Source organism: Terrapene carolina, unplaced genomic scaffold, assembly GCF_002925995.2.
Source record: "Terrapene carolina triunguis isolate 2854851 unplaced genomic scaffold, T_m_triunguis-2.0 Scaffold68, whole genome shotgun sequence".
NCBI lineage: Eukaryota > Metazoa > Chordata > Testudines > Emydidae > Terrapene > Terrapene triunguis.
This window is the reverse complement of record NW_020664419.1, coordinates 16,122,937-16,143,120: the sequence shown is the minus strand read 5'-3', so window position 1 is coordinate 16,143,120 and position 20,184 is coordinate 16,122,937. Positions and strand designations below refer to the sequence as shown.

General features: G+C 41.3%; 1 protein-coding gene across 1 annotated transcript in view; it reads right to left on the bottom strand.

The window, feature by feature from the left end:
* Positions 1-450: 450 nt before the first annotated feature.
* The window catches only part of HGF (hepatocyte growth factor), a 116,963-nt gene continuing 97,229 nt past the window's right edge, over positions 451-20,184 (bottom strand). Inside the window, exons 11-18 of the mRNA XM_026648899.2 lie at positions 19,360-19,499; positions 17,574-17,612; positions 16,937-17,033; positions 13,352-13,426; positions 10,181-10,324; positions 8,422-8,528; positions 4,010-4,155; positions 451-1,334 (exon numbers count right to left, since the gene is read on the bottom strand). Coding sequence (XP_026504684.1) covers positions 1,161-1,334; positions 4,010-4,155; positions 8,422-8,528; positions 10,181-10,324; positions 13,352-13,426; positions 16,937-17,033; positions 17,574-17,612; positions 19,360-19,499 — 922 coding nt within the window. The 3' untranslated portion in view covers positions 451-1,160. The remainder of the gene's footprint in view (positions 1,335-4,009; positions 4,156-8,421; positions 8,529-10,180; positions 10,325-13,351; positions 13,427-16,936; positions 17,034-17,573; positions 17,613-19,359; positions 19,500-20,184) is intronic.

Below are 20,184 nucleotides of genomic sequence, written 5' to 3'. Positions count from 1 at the left end.
TCCCTTGAGTTACTGAGAAATCTGGCCCAAACTCTCTATTACAATGCAATTAATTTTAACAGTAAAAATGGTCTGTCATTAGCTAATCAGGATACATTCCTGGGATCCCATGAAATACACTTTTAGGTGTGTTTTTTAAATATGAGGGTTCATCTACACTGCAGCTGGAGGTGCAGTTTCCACAGTGTAGCCACAGAAACCTGGGCAGCTGCATGGGCTTAGCCGCCTGATTGCAGTCCCATCAGTGACTCTAGATAAGTACTCAGGAAGCTAGCCCATGCCATTGCCAGCACCAACAGGTACACTACTATTTTTAACTTGCTAGCGCAATCAAATCTAGCACGTATAGATTTGTGTACATCTACCTGAGCAGTGAATTACACCTCCAGCTGCAGAGTAGATGTACCCTGGAACAATTCAAAAAAGACTGATAACTTGCTAATCAACCTGTTTCTCTGTCTCATCCCTCATCCATAGGATATATTGTAATATCCCTTACGAGAGCAAGTACAGAGCCAGATCCTATAAATCCCTATGTAAAAGGAGCTCCCATTGACTTCAGTGATTGCTCTGCTCATGGAGGGCTTGCAGAATTGGACCCACAATGAAATGAGCAAATAAAGAGATTATATTTTAAGTTTAGCATTTAACATATTTAAATTCTGCATATGGGGGAAGAGAATTAGGTCCATATATGCTGTTCTTGATCAACGCACACAGCTCTCAATAGAACTTTTGCCACAAACAGAGAGCAGTATATGGTACATAGCAAGAGTAAGGGGTGTTAAAGAAAAAAAGGCTTTATTTGTTTCTCATGGACAAGCTGATCTGGAGAAGCAGCCTGAAGAGGCCACATGAGCTATTTCCACAAAACACTTCTGCATTCAGCAATAGTATCTTTGCAATTTTGTTTACCCATTCAAGTATCTTCAGGAGATATGTCACCATACTTGCATATACTGTAGCTCACTTCAACATCTATAAAACAACACTGATAGACAAAATCTTCAGAAAACACCCATAAATATCAATAGAAGATCAAGAAACTTGACTATCAAGTAGTTTTTAAAAAAATCATGGATCTTTACATTACACATTAATTTCACGCTCTCTGAAATCTTCATGTGAATGGAATTGGTGGTTTTGTGTGAAATATTCAGCTATAACTCAGATTTGTACGTCAACAAGATTTTGCGTATCCACTTGGAGTAATATGCCACTCTGACAAAAATCCCAGGACGATTTGGAATAGCGCATCCGCGGCCAGGAACGATAACACCCACTATTATTTTCATCCTGTTTTGTTCACAGACCAAGGGGCCACCATAATCCCTCTAGGAAAAGAGAAATAAAGAACATTAATTTGTGAACAGCTTAAAGACACAGTTCCCACTTGTTTTCTATGAGTTATTCGGTAGCAACCTACTCTAGGAACCTTCAGTAAGACTATCCATGGAGTAGTGTGATATCTTCATTTATGTAGATCATCACAAACAGGACCTATATCAACAAACAGCAGGGTTGGCCCTAGGTTTTGTCAGGCCTCTATGCAAAGAGCCACGCAAGAGAGGCTCCATCGAGATACCTTTTCACCTCTGATTGTAATTCCTACAAACTTCTACACACCAACAATACTGCTTCCTTCCCTCAGCTATCTGGCAAGTGCAAAATATGTACAGTGTACATAAAAGCCAGTCGGCAAACAGGACAGAAGGTTGGAAAATCTCTGGTGCAATGCCAGGCTATTGATAGAAGGGTTCTGAGAGAGCCAGCAGTGATATCCCTCTGTCACATGTTGGGCAGCAAGGCCCCTGGGTGCATAGAGCTGCATGTGTTTGCACAGATGGCAAAGGCCATCACCAAGAATGATTCAGAAATTAATTAGCCTCAGCTATAAAAAGGAGAGTACCTCCTCTCTCCTCAATGAACAAGCATAACTCATTATTTTTAATGGGTGATACACACATGCATCAATCCAAGCTCTACATGCAAAATTCCCATCATACATGTGTGCACTAGCATGGCACACACTAACTGGCCCAGGTGGACCCTGCTGGCACATAAGAAAAGTTCCCTAGTGCATGCTAATGTAGGCCCATTGTAAACAGTATCACGTTAACATGTGCTAGAGAACTTTTAGTGTGCCTCTGTGAGGTCCATACAGCGCAGTGCGCAACACACTAGTGTAACTAGAATTTATATCCCTCTGGTGCTGACTAATGCACCGTGTAGACAAGCCCTTAGTTAGCTCTGACATTCTTTAAGTTTTGATTAGCTAACAAACTATAAAATCATGCAGTCTTCATTCACTGATGCCAGCGAGTAAGGACTGCAGGACTGGGCACTAAGAAGTGTTTGCATCAGATCTTGAAATACTGCCTTAAACATAAAATATAACTATCCTTGTAACCTCTCCAGATCACTTCAGAATGAACAGTGATTGACCTCTTCAAAAAACAGCTGTTTTTCTTAGCTCTTGCTGATTGCAGGCTAATTCACAGACGATGCCTGTACTATTATAGCATCACCAAACCTGCTGGTGAAATATTGTCTGCTGGGGTTTCACCTGCCATTCTGACTTAATTTTCCTTAATCTGATAGCTCTATTTTTCTGTTTGTTCCATACTGATAGAGTTTGCTCCAAGGGGAACACAGGAAGAGGGAAACCATCCACTGGTTATAATCATAATTAATATTGATTCGCTCCATTTCTTCTTACAGGAAAAAATGAAGAGCTGGATTTCCTGAGGACTTCTATCTATGCAGGAGTGTCATTTACATCTAAGCACCCACGAGAACTAATAGATAATGAACCAAATGTTTAATTTTGAAGAAAATACGTTGTTATAACAAAATGATCCCACTAAGGAGTCACATTAACATGCCACTACCTAAACAGGACATGCCTCCCCCAAGTCTTGGTGCTGTCCTTGGGTAGGGAAAAGTCCATTGTTTTATTTATAGTGAGCTACTTAAAACTTCCTTGTATCCATCTAAACCAAATGTGTACTCATACTAGTGGCTGTTGCCTTCTCCACCCATCATCTCGGCTGGCAGACTGTCAGTCCAAAAATGATACATTACTACAATAAGAGAATTTTGTACCTTTTCCTCTACATCCTAATCAATTCCCACTCAAAGGGACTGATTCAAACCCAAATGAAGTCAGTGAAAAGACTCTCCCTGACTTGACCGAGCTTTGGCTCAGGCTGCAATTGAAGGATACCAACGTATCTCACAAAGCTCTACTGTTCTATCTGGAAACAGAGCTACCATCTGCTATGTCTTTGTTCCCCTGGTAAGATCCCCACCACAATCAAGGATGAATGCCAATATATCCCAGAAGTGTATATAACAACTAAAACTGCCCCAAATTCTGAATCTAATCTATTTGATAAAGCTGCAAACACTCTAAATCCCAGTAGTGGTTGCATAGATGGTGAGACATCTACCCTGAGAATGTTGGAACTCTGTTCATAGCTCTCTCTTTCAACATCACAATGCTGTGGCCTATTTTGTTAATTTCTTGGGCAACTCCTCACTTGGTTAAGCAGCTAAACTGATTGCAATCCTACTGGTAATTCAGATAAACTGCTACCGCTGCTCACAGACTGCCTGATGTTGCCGCCTTATTCACACTGAATAGTACTTACTCCATAAACACACCCCAGTCCACCAAAGTATGTGATTTAACCATGCTGAGTAAACTTTGCATGTGCTCGAGGGCTTTGTTGGATTGGGGTCATAGTCCCATTGATTTCAGAGGAACTAAGAATAAACTACTATCCAATGCGAGTCAGGATGGCAGAAAATAGTCTTCCAGAAAGAGACCTTTGTTTGCAATGTGCATTGAAAGGAAATAGCATCCATGTTTTCTTTCCACTTACAAATTAAATGCAGAGAGAATAATTAGGCAAACACCAGGAAAGTATTACTGGTAAAGTAAAAAACAACCCCTGAGCAGATGTTTGTAGATTCTTGCACTCTATCTATAGCCATACTATTTTACCTCACACGGTCCAGTGCCAATGCCCTCAGCCCCAGCGCAGATTTCTGACTCGTTCACAGTAATCTTTCCTTTTAGATATTGGTTGCACTTCTCATTTCCCATAATAAATAGGTTTGCTACTTGGAGCAGGCCATCAAAGTGAATCACTAGCATTGAAAACAAGAGCAACAGTCAATTGTGCACAAATTATATTACATTTTAATGAAAATGAACACTAAGTACAAAAACCGTTTATGCTGATATATGCCACTTTATCAGCTGCACGTTCTCCCAAACTCTCCAGTAATACACATGCATGTTTTAGATTTCTTACATTTGTTACAGCTAAAAGACAGGTAAGAAAGTGTGTCTGGAGTGTGTTTAATATTTTTAGATTATAATACCTGGAGATGTGTGTTGTACTTGTAAGAGTACAAGACTGGATTATGGATTTCTGGGTTCTATTCCCTAAACAACCAATGATTTGCTGTATGACTTTGGAAAAAATCACTGAGGGTAAGATTGAGACTTTGGGTGCAATTCTGTCTCCACAAAAATCAATGGGAGTTATGTCATTGACTGCAACAGAGCAAGGATTTCACCCTTTGTCTTGCCCTGAATAAAAGGCAATATGCAGTTGTGCCACCCTCAGATCAGCCTAGGGAAGGAACTATGACTTAGGGTATGTCTACACTGGTCCATGCCAGCTGCCTTGGCCTAATGGGCTGTTTAATTGCAATGCAGATGTTCAGGCTTTGGCTGGAGCCCAGGCTCTGGGACCCTGCAAGGTGGGCGGGTCCCAGAGCTTAGGCTGCAGCCTGAACCTGAATATCTACACCGCTATTAAACAGCCCCACAGCTCAAGCTCTGTGAGCCCAAGTCCGCTGGTACGGGCCAGCCACGGGTGTCTAATTGCAGTGTAGACATGCCCTGAGAGTAACAAGCACAAATTCCTCCTCTCCCTTCACTGTTCAGTTACTCTGGATAGCACAGTGTGGGTTGAAGTGCAGAACCAAGGCTCTGCTCACACTCTACTCATCTGTTTGAGGAAGAGGAAGTAGCAGCCCAGAGAGCTTGCTCTGCATGTAGAGTGGCAATCTGCTTTAGGTATGGCATATAGCATAGGGGCCTCACTTGCCTGTTCTCTGAGCAACCACATATGGGAAGCTACAATATTGCCCTTGATCACACTGTGACTTCGTTTTCCCAGTTGTAAAATGGGCATAATAAAACTTCTCTACCTGATAGGGATATTTGTGAGGACTAATAAAATCATTAAAATTTACAAAGTATTGTACAAGATCCTTGGAAGAAAGCAGCTATGAAATGTATATTTTTTTTTATGAAATAATGTAATAGTTAAAACTACTATTAGTTATCTTAGACTAATTTTTTTTTTGCTGACAATGCTTTCTCTTATTACTTCACTGTGTTGAAATCTCTTTTCCCCCCACAAATAGCTTCCATTTCCCTGTGGATTTTCTCCACTTTCTCTTTTGTGGATATGATGCTGTCAAGTTCCATACTGTAACCATTATCCCCACATCCAAGAAGAAATGGCATGTCTACATGGGGAAATTGATCGGAATAGCTATTGCGGAATAAACTGTTCTGGAATAGTTGCCCATGTGGACACTCTTATTTCAGACCAAGAGGGCTTCTTTCTGGATTATGATTAACCAGAAAGAGGCACTATTACTCTAGAATAAGTGTCTCCACATGGAAATTATTCCAGAATAGTTAGAGTGCTTTAAAAATCACACCCTAACTTATTCCAGAATAATTTCCCTGTGTAGACAAACCCAAAGAAAACATAGAAATGGCCATATTGGGTCAGACCCATGTTCCGTCTAGCCCACTATCCTGTCTTCCAACAGTGACCTGTGCCAGATGATTCAGAGGGAAAGAGAAGAACAGACCGATTATCAAGTGATCCATCCCCAGTTGTCTAGTCATAGCTTCTGGCAGTCAGAAGAACACGGGGTTGCGTCCCTGACCATCTTGGCAAATAGCCATTGACGGATCTAACCTCCAGGAACTTATCTAATTCTTTTTTGAACCCAGTTATACTTTTGGCCTTCACAACATCCCCTGGCAACAAGTTCCACAGGTTGACTGTGTGTTATGTGAGGTACTTCCTTATGTTTGTTTAAAACCAGCTGCCTATTAATTTCATTGGATGACCCCTGGTTCGTATGTTATATGAAGGAATAAATAATAATAAATAATACTTCCCTATTCACTTTCTCCACACCGTTCATGATTTTATAGACCTCTATCATATCCCCTCTAGTCATCTCTTTTCTAAGATAAACAGTCCCAGTCTTTTTAATCTCTCCTCATGTGGAAGCCCTAATCATTTCTGCTGCCCTTCTGTGTACCTTTTCCAATTCTAATATATCTATTTTGACATGGGGCGACCAGAGCTGCATGCAGTTTTCAAAGTGTGGCCATACCATAGATTTATATAGTGGCAGTAGGATATTTTCAGTCTTATTATCTATCCCATTCCTAATGGTTCTTAATATTCTGATTGTTTTTTACTGCCACTGCACATTGAGCAGATGTTTTCAGAGAACTATCCATGATGACTCTTTTTTGAGTGGTAACAGCTAATTTAGACCCGATCATTTTGTATATACAGATGGGATTATGTTTTCCAATGTGCATTAATGTGCACTTATCAACACTGAAGTTCGTCTGCCATTTTGTTGCCCATTCACCCAGGTTAGTGAGATCCCTTTGTAGCTCGTCGCAGTCAGTCAGCTTTGGACTTTGAATCATCTGCAAATTTTGCCACCTCACTGTTTACCCCTTTTTCCAGATAATTTCTGAATATGTTGAACAGCACTGGTCCCAGTACAGATTACTGGGGGGACCCTGCTATTTACCTATCAGAGATAGTGCTTCCTTTTAGAAACCTTTCAGCTGCCATTCAGCTGACAGATCGGGCTGCAGTTAGTGTGGGAGGGTTCTCATACAGTGTGTGCACCAACACCGGAGGGGGATGCCAGTGGGTTTCACAGTTATTTGCTGACAGCAGAGGAAATGTCAGATTCCATTTCTGGCTCAGGGGTGGAGAGGAGAGCATGTTCTAGTAGGTGTAGACTCTTCTGCTCACCCCCCCATAAGTTTAACCCATTCTCTCCAACCTATCCCTGTCCCAGTCCTGTTTTTTCCCCCATCACTAGCTCCTCATCCAAGTCCTAGCCTCCTTGTCCAGCAAGTCCTAGTGCCCCCATCTCTAGTCCCTGTCCTAGATTCCCCCCACTTACAGTCCAAGTCTCCTTGCCTAGCCATTTCTGGTTCCCAGCCCAACCCTCTAGGCTCTTTGCCCCCCGTTTCCTTGCCCAGCCCATTCCAGTTCCCTGCTGGCTCCTCATCTGATCTGCCTCTGTCACACGCATCCCAAGACTCCAGCTACCTTCCTGATGTTCCCCATCCCCACTGGCTTCCAGTCCAGGTCTCTTTGCCCAGCCAACCCCAGTTTTCTCTCTCTCTCTCTCACACACACACACACACACACACACACACACACGTCAGACCAGTCTCCCCTCCCCATCACCACCTCATGTTCCCTACCTATTGGTTCCTAGCTCCTAGTATCCTTGCCCAGCCAGTCCCAGTCTTGCCCCCTCCCCCCCGCCAAACCATGAGTCCCATTTTCCTCCTCACACTCCAACAGCCTCTAGTCTCAGTCTGCCCACCCCTAGGTTCCTTCTCCGAATCTACTCCCCCCAACCCTGTTGCATTCCAATCAGGCACCTTTCTCCTCCAGCAGGGCAGCACTGAGAGCACAGGAGAGCACTTGCTCTCTGTTCCAGTGCCCATCCCTGGCCCTCAGCAGCCCAGGCCTGAAATTGCAGGCAAAGTCTTGCTCAGCCCTAGGCTGGAGCGTGTGCACTACAGATAGATACTTAAGTGATTTTACCAGTTAAACTCTAAGCAATGTCCACTGAGCATGTGTTAACTGAGATTTTTTCAAAAGTTTATAACTTGGCCAAAATTGAGCAGATTTTCACAGGGATGACAAAAGGAGCATCTCTGACACAAAGGCCTCCCTGCCAAATTTAAAATCCCTGACCAAAGTGTGGGACTGCTACAGCTTCTCAAAGAAAATGTAATATTTTTTTAACATACATAAACCATGCATTTTTCCCTAGCCTCATTCTCAGACACAGCTGAACCGTTTTGGCTTAATTTTCCAATAATATTCAGCTTGACGAAGACATCGAGCAAGGAAAATTTCATCTGAAACAGTTAAAGTTTGGCAATGTTATAAGCAATTGAAAACAAGATCTTATAATGGGACATTTTAGGGAACTTCAATATGAGGCAGCGCTACTAGCCCTGCCTATAATATGTTGGGAATGGGAACTAAGCAGGCTGTCAACATATATTGTTTCACTCAGTTTTAAAAACTAATATCTTACATCCTGTGTGTCCCCATCCGTAAACACTGCAGGTGGTCCTCTCTGGAATGGTACATCCAGAAATGGGCAATCTGATTAGATCCACAAAATTATTGAATTCTGCAGCTCTGCAAAGAGAAAATAAAGAGTAGATATGATGGATCTTATATAATATTTTAAACTGCTTTTTAAAAAAACAATATGATCTACGATAGCTCACAGTAATAATTAAAAATTGTGCCAAATTTTCTGCTTTATTTTTCTTCTCATGAAAATCTGGGAGTTCCTTTTAACTACTTTTTGAATTGCAGATGTTATTTCTCAAGCAGCTTTCCTGTAGTGCTGTTACTGCTTTTATTCTGTTTAATTTGGGTTTTCTGTACAAAGATAAACAATGAAGGCATAAAGAGGATACCCTTAATTTGAATAAACATTTATGATAATATGATGGTACATATGAAGGGTCATATGTACAAAAGGAGCTCACTTACAATCTAGTGTTTATTTTATTCTATAAATTAAAACCACACACCATTCTATTTAACGAGACCTGATTATCAGGAAGAAAAATACATGTAGGGCATGATTTTTCAGAAATGGCATTTGTTTTTGTTGGTTCAGAAGGTGAACGTGCATTTTTAACATATGTCCAAGAATTTGGGCTCCGTTCTGATGGAGGGCTCATTAACTTGAGAATCGAACTACATGCGCAAAACAGACTCTCTGGTGGTTGCTGTTCCACACCAGTTATTGGGGTACTGGATCAGCATAAAGATTTGTGAGCCCATTCTTGGTTAGGGTGATCAGATGTCCTGATTTTATAGGGACAGTCCTGATATTCGGGGATTTGTCTTATATAGGCACCTATTACCCCCACTCCCATGTCCTGATTTTTCACACTTGCTATCTGATCACCTTACTCTTAGTCATCCCAACTGTGGCCTTTTATGCCAGACTTCATGGGACCAGTGTAGAAGCTGTTTCTTTAGTACATAGTGAGTGCACAGGTGCCATTTTTCAGCTATTCTGCTAGCAGACACCAGAATAACCCCTAAACAGAGACTTGTACTGGACACAAGAATGACAGGTCAATTCCACCAGCAATGAATTGCTGGTAGAAATATAATCTAGCTACTATCCTTTGCATCAGCAAAAACTCAGGATGGCTGAAAAATCAGGTACATACTGTGAAGAATATTAAGCCAATCCCCAAAACAAGAAAACAAAGCTTAGCAACTAATCACAAAGTTATAAATTATATCACTGTGAGTAGAGTTGGTGAACATTTTTGTCAACGTTTTTCAATGAAAAATGGCTTTTTTACACACACACACACACACACAAACACACACACAAATCCACAAAGTTTTGTTTTCATCAACAACTTTCCTTTTTTGAAGGGGGAATTTTTTTTCTCTTTTTTTTTTCATTTTATTTGGATGGGGAAAATCCTACTATTTTGCTCTTTTACTTTAACACACCCTTTCCCAGTGGGGTGGTGGGAAGTTAAATATTGTAAAGGTTTTGTTATTTCTCCTCCCAAAAGGAATATTTTTGTTTAAAATAAATGAAAATTTTCAAACAAGCTGAAAACGTTGTTTCTTTTGATTTTTTTCATGACCTATGTTTACTTTTCCTTTTTATGACCAGTTGTAAGTGTGAGTTTAATCTATATGGACACAATCTGTATTGCTACTATTTAGGTCTGAGCCCATAGTTCTTTCTTAGGCAAAACACCCATCAACCGGAGATCCTGGAGTTAGCAATATTAAGAACTAACCTGGCAAGTTTCAATAATACCAAATCAGACCCTTCAGGTCCATACACCAACTGGGAGATGTTCAGAACTTGTTTGTGTTTCTCTTCTCTTCCTTTGATATTATGAACTCCAAGCCATGCTTCATAGTCTTTCAAATCTTTGTACCTGAATAAGGCAAATTTGGTATGACACATTGGCATGTTACTTGGTCTAGTCTCAACACAAACATTTTTTTGGTACGGTAACATTCACATATACATTGAAAGATATTATCTGACACTCTTTGGTAGAGATGGACTCACACTGCCACTTCCAAGTCAAATCAGAACTTTTCCAAAAAATTCATCATGTTCAGATATAGTGTTTTGGTTTGGAAATAAAGGCAAGCAATAAAGTTCACATCCAGTTCTAAAGTTTTCCAAAATCCAAAAGCATTTTGGTTAGCGTCCATCTCCACTATGCCTGTATTCTTTTTTTTTTTGCATTTTATATCGATTCCACCAACTGTAAGATTGCATTATTTCACTTTGCAAGTACTGCAGCATGATAGAGAATGTGTTAACTGGTTATTAAAATTGTGGCATCTAAGACAAGAACTACTGAAGTATTATTTTTAAAAGTGGAAGTGATCCTGTAGCAGTTTACCCATCTTTTATCCACTTCTATATTAGGAACATTTATGATAAAAATATGCAGTTCATTTCCACATATATTCATGGCAGGCCTCTTAGTCTATACTCTGGAAGATGCTAGGTCAGTAAATTAGAACACTTAGTAATTCAGCAGTGTATAGAGGGGAAAACAAGTATAGATAAAATAAGAACTAATAGAAACTTGCATCCAAAACTCAAACGGAACCTTTTGGAAGACCCAATAGGTCACACTTTTAAAAATTATTTAGTTTTCATTTGCACAATGAAACTATACTTCCTGATTTCAGCCAGTACCTAAAGGGGATGAACTCAAAGTTTGTTCTGTTTGTATTTCCAAGGCAGAATAAGAAAGCTCCAGAAATTTCATGACTTCTCGGAATTCTTGTGAATATTCAGATATTATGGAGAAATGATGGCTAAGTAGTAAGGCCTGAATGCACAAAAGAAGTTAGTTGTAGTAATGCTGAGCAGGGCCGGTGCTTCCACTAGGCGACCCTAGGCGGTCGCCTAGGGCGGCAGGATTTGGGGGGCGGTATTTTGCCGTCTTCGGCAGCAATTCGGCGGCGGGGGTCCTTCTGCTCCGCGTCTTCGGGGTGCTTCGGCAGTGGGTCCTTCACTCGCTCCGGGACCCGCCGCCGAAGCGCCCCGAAGACGTGGAGCGGAAGGACCCCCACCGCCGAATGCTCTGAGAAGGAGCGCTGCCACCTAGGGCGGCAAAAACTGGCGCCGCTCCTGATGCTGAGCATCACAGCACCTACCTTTTAGGTGCCTAGAAAATCACTGCAATTCACTAAGCCTGAGTTAGGCACCGTGGCTCCTATACAATGAGTGATAGGCTCCTTCGATTGATTCACAGAAACCAGTATGCTAGGCAGGGTGTCACCTAAATTAGCCAATGGGAGATGCTGACCAAAGGTGAGTGTCAAGCCCCACCACCTCATAGAGATAGGCGTTTAAGTCCAGGCTGCAGGGAAGCAATTAGGTCTGCTAGCAATTCTCAGCTGTGAATCCTCTCTTGGAGTTAGGCACCTTATGCCATTTTAGCAAGCTGCTGAAAAGGAGGGAGGGAAAAGAGGAGGAACACACTCATAACTTTAGCCAACTCATGAGGATAGTCACTGGGATGTGGGAGGCTCCCAGTTGAAGTCTCCCTCCACCTGAGGGGGAGAAGAGATTTGAATTGGGATCTATCACTTCTCCAGTGAGTGCTCTAACCACTGGGCTATGTGACATTTGGATACAGGGCTCCTTCAGTCTCTCCTGGTGAAGCTCTGGGTCAATAATTACTCACGGGAGGACTTGATCCTGGATCGCTCATATCCTAGGTAATGCTCTAACCATCAGCCTATAAGGGCTTGTCTACATTACCTGCTGGATCAACAGGCAGCGATCGATCCAGCGGGGGTCGATTTATCGCGTCTAGTCTAGATGTGATAAATCAACCGCCGAGCGCTTTCCCGTCAACTCCGGTACTCCACCAGGGCGAGAGGCGCAGGCAGAATCGATGGGAGAGTGTCAGCCATCGACTTACCGCAGTGAAGACACCACGGTAAATAGATCTAAGTACGTTGACTTCAGCTATGTTATTCACGTAGCTGAAGTTGCATAATTTAGATCGATCCCCACCCCACCCCCAGTGTAGACCAGGTCTAAGTTATTCTCATGCATGTTCTCTCTCTCCCCACCTCTCTCCCTTCCCCGCCCAGTGACTCAATGGGTTCAAACTCTGCCACACAAGTCTTTCCCCTTAACTTCTTGTTTCCATTCTTTTAAAGGTTTGGATGGATGGAATGTGCCACTAACTGTAAGTTTTCCCCCCTAATAATATCCAAACTTTCAGATTCTCAGTGAACTGAACCTTTGAACTTCTTGAGATTTGCCCAGGTTTGTATTATACTCTAGCCCAGTGCTTCTCAAAGTCAGGCCATCGCTTGTGCAGGGAAAGCCCTGGCGGTCTGGGCCAGTTTGTTTACCTGCCGCGTCGGCCGGTTCGGCTGATCGCGGCTCCCACTGGCCGTGGTTAGCCGCTCCAGGCCAATGGGGGCTGCGGGAAGCGGCGTGGGCCGAGGAATGTGCTGGCTGCCCTTACCGCAGCCCCCATTGGCCTGGAGCAGCGAACCGCAGCCAGTGGGAGCCACGATCGTCCTAACCTGTGGACGTGGCAGGTAAACAAACCGGCCTGGAACACCAGGGGCTTTCCCTGCACAAGCGGCGGACCAGTTTTGAGAAGCACTGCTCTAGCCAATTCCCAGCAGTAACATGAAATTAAATTTTATAAAGAGGCAATTGTCTAATCATCACATTTGAAAGAGATGGTCGTACTTCATACTTGTCTGTAAAATGTCCAGTACTTTTTTGGAGCAATGATAATGATAATAATTGAATATCAAGGTTCCATAAAGACATTCATTATCAAGAGAGAAGGACTGAAGATAAAGCAAGAGGGAAGACTGCAGGGTTTAAAGGGAAGATGCATTGTGCCACAGGCTTAAAAGAAAGAAAATACATTTCAACAATGCAAATCTACAAACTACTGTACCGAGAAGGGAAACATTGTCTTGCTGTTAGAACCCAGTTTTCCTTTACCAAAGTACCTCCGCAGATATGTTTATTCCTGAAAAAAATAAAAACAGGAGGAAAAATTGTATGATTTGTTTTTTACCAAGCCAAAACTTCTAACAGCACTTCTAAGGCCACCGTTCAGTTACACAATCATTTGTTTAACTAAATGTAGTGCCATTAAAAGGTAGATTGACAGCCCCAGAAAATGAAGATTTCCCTCTACAGTGCAGTTGTATCATGGATAATACTGTAGCAATGTAGGCTTTCCTCAGACTGCCCCACCAACCTGACTATCTCTAGAGATGAGAGGGAAGTTCATTTCTCTGTTCATTCATTTTTTGGCCTCAATGCTGAGACTAAAATAAGGGAGCCAAATGTAAAACTGTGATGTGGCTATCTGTCTAGTAGGAACTGGACTGAAATTACCAGCTCATTTCACACAGGCCCCTAAACTGCCACCAGATGGTAACAGCATTTGGTCATTACTCAACTAGATTGTATTCCAAGTATTGACCTAAAGGTGGAAAGTTCCTATTTGATTACCAATCCCTTGGGTTATCCAGTCCCCGCATACTTCAGTTGGAAACAATCTGCAATGTGTGATGACCTGTGCGAGATTATAGAAACTGCGGCATACTATATCATGTAAAATTAAAAGGATTAAATATGACAGATATTCCAGGAATAAAGAAGAGAATTTGGAATGCAGATTAATTAGTTTACTTCTTTCTACTTCCAAAATCGTTATATTTATTTACTGCCGCTCTTTGGAAGGAGAGTCTGACACATCAGTACTCTGGGAAAAGCTTAACTTCTCACATTTTATACATTCAGATCATACAGATGTTCAAAGCTTTAGCAAGAACTACTGGAATGAGCCCAAATTCACTTATGCTTATTCTATGTTGCAGTTCAAAGATAGCAGACTAACACAGATGTTTGCCTTCTACTTCTTTTTGGACTGTATTTCGGCTGGGGAACAACAAGTTGGGTTCTTTTTAAAGGAAAGATTCTGTCCAGATTCCTTGAAACTGCATCACAAGTAAGAGTACATATAACCTTTTTGTCAGTGTCACTTGGCCAGATTGGCATCATCTCATTTAGAAGTTGTGACTGGTACATACGCAGTGGCATACACAGAGGTCAAAATTCTGCTTTAACAGTGGCACAAATCCAGAGTAACTTCTCTGCAGATGAAGTTACTCCAGATTTACTTAAGTGTAATCAGTAACAGAATCTGGCCTAGATCTCAGGATGCTCAGGGTAATTAATTTTCTTTACATTTTAGAGATGGGCCTTAGCTGCAAACTATGGACCCAGATCTGGGTTTCAAGCACCCCAAAGTTTAAAGCGCTTCAACTCCAAGTTTGGTTTTGCCCATTTTAACGCTTTCTAATGTTTCAAAACTAGGATTAGGAGACTGATTCGATTTTGAAACTCTCTCGTTCCCCCACCCCTCCCAAAAAATGTTCTAGAGTGATCTGAGGCTTTGGTTCAGACCTCTATTTAAATTATTGGGTTTGTTTCTAACAATACAACAGTTGAATAATAAAACCATATTCTTATTCACCACCAAAGCATTTTTCAATCATAATTTTGTTCCTTGTGAATTTTGCTCACCCTCCCTACTACCAAACAAATGAAAAGCTTTTTGGAATTCACCTTTCAGTAAAAGGCCCCATAATCTTTTAAATGTCTCTGGTCATTCCCCCAGCCACTGGTCATTCTGTCTCTCTTGAGGCTATATTGTGGTATGGCCTGGGACACAGTGTCCAAAGACACATTCCAATTGGCCAGTGGCTGGGCTTTTTCAATTACGTCACCTGTGCAGCGACCCCTGACAGTGCACAGATGAAGCCTCATCATCGAAAACCCCACAAAACAAAGCTGCTATGTCCATTATGGGTATGTGATAGAGAAAAGTTAACAGGGGAAGGGGAACAAAGACAGTTAGGGCGGCAAGAGAGGTAGCAGTGGCAGGTGGACAGAGGGAAGCACTGAGGGCAGATATATCTGAGATTTAGACAGCCTACTCTTTCAAAATGCCTTTTCTGCAGCAGTTTGTGGCCTGCAAGCTACATTTAACCCGCTTGCCAGAGTAAAAGCTAAACTGGGAGTTGCTTTTGGTGACCAAATATTAAAGGGGAGAATCAAGACACCTGCCATAGTAGGCAGGCAGAAGATAGCTTTGGAAAGGGTCAGAAATGTGCATATATGATAGGGTTTGGGCAGCTGTGGTGTAAGAGAAAAGCCATGCCCACTCCTTCCTTTCCCTTTCCTCGAGTCATATAACAAACCTCCTTTTCCTTCTTTGCTTGCATGTGCTGAACACACTTGTCTGGTTCAACATAGCACATATGCACCTGCGCTGCTTTGTCAGTCGTCCAGCTGAAGTCAATGCTTCACATGTTAAGCATGCACTTAAGTGTTTTGCTGGATCACACCAGCCTTGCAGGATCAATCCCTCAGCCAGCTGGTCAGCAGCTTAGTCAAGAGGACAAAAACATTGTTTTTTGTCGAACCAACCGGGACCTTGAGGCAGACCCTGGAAATATTATAAATGAGAATTATTTGTATTTTGGCAGTGCCGAGGAACCCCCGTCATGGACCAGGACCTTACTGTGCTAAGTGCTGTACAGACGCAGAACAAAAAGGTGATGCAACGTTCCTGTTATTCAGGGAGCATGGTCACCATAGAACAGTTTGATCATCCAAAATTAGCTTTTCTAATAGAAAGTGAGTTGGAGATGGAGGGGGGATGGGAGGAAGTACAAAGGGCTCAAATAGTCCACAGCTCTTTAAAGAAAGGCCAATACCGCTATCAAAAGAGTACAGAAATATACATCAATTGGAAAAGGCAAACAAATGGGTTAGGAACTGCATTTGTGGAGGAGCAGAATAATGAGTTTAAGGAACATTCATTTTTTTATGTTGGTAGTTCTTCATATGGTACCAAACGGAGAATATGAGATAAAATATTACCATAACTGTATCAAATAAGATCTTGCATAATGTAATCTACATTTCCAGCTGTGGACATTCGGATCTTGTTTTACAGGGAGAAAAGGGATTCCCTTATTGCTCATATTTATTTCTCATGCATATTGCATTTCAATTGCATGTAACGACATGAACAGATAACTTTAAAATTTGACACTGGTGTAAATCCTGCATGTCAGCTTAAACCTTAATGTACTGCTGTTAAATTGCAGACGGCAACATGCAACTCAATTTTCTTACAAGAGTCACTGAAACAAACATTTTAAGGCTGGATGTGATGATACAAATGGAACTACAGTAGCTAATCTGGAAAGCAGAAGGTTATGCATGTTTTATAAAGAGCAGTTCTTATACATAGGACAGAAATAATGAGCTTATAACCAGTTCATTGACATGAAGGGTACAGACTTGGATTCAACAATTGTTCCAGCATATTTCTACTTTGCTTATGCAGTGTTTAATCACAATCTACGTGTGTCTTTACTGAGGTCTATGTTTTAGGGTAACCTCAAACCTATATTTTTTAAAGTAAGGTCATCTTTCTTTGCAAAATGATAGTTACCTGTAAGCCAAACTAACCATCCATCCTTCGTTAGTTTGTGTTGGGATTCCATTTACAACTCTCAACTGTTTGGTTGAGGCACAAGAAAGGACAGTATCTGAAAGCAGGTCCAGAGATCACATTTTACTAAAAACAGCGGTAGGAAACCTGTACAGTTGCACATAAGGACCACAGAAAGGTCAATTTTTAACAAACAGATTTTTTTCTCTCAGAGCTACTAAAAGCATTCAAAATTACATCAGTTGGAGTGGCACTAGGCCATCAAATATTTAAACAGGCTGCTGGCATAAAACATTAAAATAGTTTTATTGTTAAGATCCATGTAATTATATAGTTAATACTGAAAACTAGCACCATACCTCACCATCTGGAAGGGTGAGTTTAAAAAAATTTATATCACAGAACACCATAAAGTTATCAGCTCGCCAAGGAATTTTAAGTTTTTCTTTTGTAAATCTCATTTTCTTAAGCCTAGAAGTAATTTGCTTTCTTTAGCTGATCTTTTGGCATGCCAGTTAGAAAGGATTGGCTAGTTGTAAGGGACTTATTCCTTTACCTCATACATATACACAGAAACACTCAAAAGAAAGTGGAAATATCATAATGGGACATACAGTATACAAGTAAAATTACTTACGGTCTAAATTGGTTGCAGTAGGAGTTGTATCACCTTCACCTAGCAGACATACAAGACGTCCATAACAGTGAAAAATAAAAGAAAGTCTAAAATTAAGAGGAGTCATAACAGAAAAATAAATGCTATGTTGCTGATTTTAATAACTCACAAAGATTAAGGCTTAAATGGGCTTTGGAAAAGCCACAAAGGCATAGAGGCAAGGAAGGGGGTAGAATTTCATTTCAGAATTTTTTTAGCAACATTTTAAAATGTTTATTTCACATTTTTCCTCTTGGCTGAATTTTGGATACATCTGAACTACACGAACATTTACCAAGGCATGCATCTGGTTTCACATAAGCATCGGCCAATACTAATAAATAAGGCTGGCGTTACGAAAAGGAGTTACTTGTCCAAATTCAACTGACTGTCCAAGGAAGATGGGTTCCTAGCCCTAACCCTTTAGAAAATATAAATCTTATTTATATATTGATGTTAGGGAAAATTTATCTAAAGCCAAATTTGTTATCTGAATATCAACTCTATATTCTAGTTATTTTTTGAACTGCTTAAGCTATGTTCAAGTTAGGGAGAACTTTCATCTCTAACTATGGGTTTGAATCCAGAAATCGCACTACCAGTGGTGACCAAAAATAATTACCATTGCCACAAAGCCCACCAGTGCTTGCTGTAACAATCCAAGAGTACAGATAATAAAATTTAAAGCTGAATAGGGTTGACATTTGTTCAACTATTTCTTTTCCTCTACACTGACAAAACAAAACAAAATACTTTTTACACAGTTTCTTTACTTTCAACAGATATAACAGCACCTGAATCAGAGGATCTCCTTCTAAGGGCTGGTCTACACCTAAAACTTAGGTTGACCAAGCTGTATCACATGGGGTGTGAAAAATTCACACGCCTGAGAGACATAGTTGAGTCAACCTAAGCCCCACTAGACACCACTAGCTCAGTGGAAGAATTCTTCCATCAACCTACCTACTGCCTCTCAAGGGGATGGACCTACTACAGCAATGGAGAAACCCCTTCCTGTGCTGTAGCAAGTATCTACACTACAGCTGCAGCGATGCAGCGATACTGCTGTAGCGCTTGTATTGTAGACATAGCCTGAGCATGGTTGCAGTGTTAGGGTCTCAAAAAATGCTGCCAATTGCTTTTATGAACTAGTGTGATTTTATTCCTAAATCCTAGAGAGCATAGGAACACAGTTCTGCCTTAACCCCAAAGCCTATTTTACTGTTTAAATGTTCTCTCAGGTTATGAAGCATTTCCGGTTTTAAGATACAAACTGAAGATAAACATCTTTCAAACTTAAATGCGAATTCCATATTTCTCATCATGAGCATTCCCCCCACTAAGTGATTTGTCCAAGGTCACATGGGAAGTCTGTGGCAAACAGAAAAGGGAATTGAACCTGGATCTCATAAGTTCCAGGGTAATGCCCTAGCCCCTGAATCATCATTCCTCCTCTCTTTGCTTTACTATCACCGGTAATCCTGTAGTGGGAAGGATTCCTTCATCTGCTACAGCCCTTTTGTCCTGCTGTGGCAGCATAAATGAGCCTCAGAGCCAGTCAAGGGAGAATCTCCCTGGCACAGGCTTTGTAGAAGGCATTTCCTCCCCATTGCCCCCAAGTAATGCACCAATTATTCATGATAAGAGTTTAAGTTTTGTAGTGCCACATGTAACAGCCAGAATATAGACAAATGTACATGAAAACAAGATAGCCAACATTATACAGCTGACAGTCATTCCCAGGTTGCAAGGCATCTTCAGTGCTTACATCGAGAAACTGGGCAGTAGTCCCAGGGAATGAGAGGATTGCTTGTGTAGCACCAGGGACCATGAGCATCATCATCTGGATTGCGGCAGTAGTTTTTCTTCAATTTGCTAATATCTGGTTCCCTGAATACTGGTATGTGCCTACAGAAGAAAACACGCTACCAATAAGTATGTTACTATGAATATTCATTCCTAATTTTAAATGAATTCACATTGACTATATTCAAGCATAAGGACTGCAGGGAGGGCTGCAGAGTTGCTTTGTAGTTGCTTCAAGGCATGGCTGGAAAATTAATTTCCTCAGCTTGATATGAAGAAACCTAGCACAAAGCTACGTATTCAGGCTGTGTGCTCAATGGGAGGCTTTGGGACATATTAAAGAGTAAATACTAGTTCCTTTCAATTAAGTGGGAGTGGCTGGTGAATCAGGATTCCACGTTCCACACCAGAGATCAGAGAGTGGCCTAAGAATCCACCCACATGCCTTAAAGACTCAGCTTGTAGTGTTTTCAGAGTATGCACGAACACACGCATACATGTGCATAACAACAGGACTTCTGTTCCATCTAAATTGTAGAGATTTTCTACATATGCTGATGAGGGTGGGATGAGCCAATCAAAGCAGACAGCTTATCGGTCCCAATTAGAATAGACACATTTGTACATTCAGATCATGACAAATCCCTTCAATATAATTGGTTAATAATAGCAGTCAACACAAGTGTATAGCAATTCATGTATTGTACAGTGAGAAATAACCAGACAGTGACTACACAAACTAAACACACAGCACAAATCAGAGAGCAGCGAATTGCATTACTGAGGT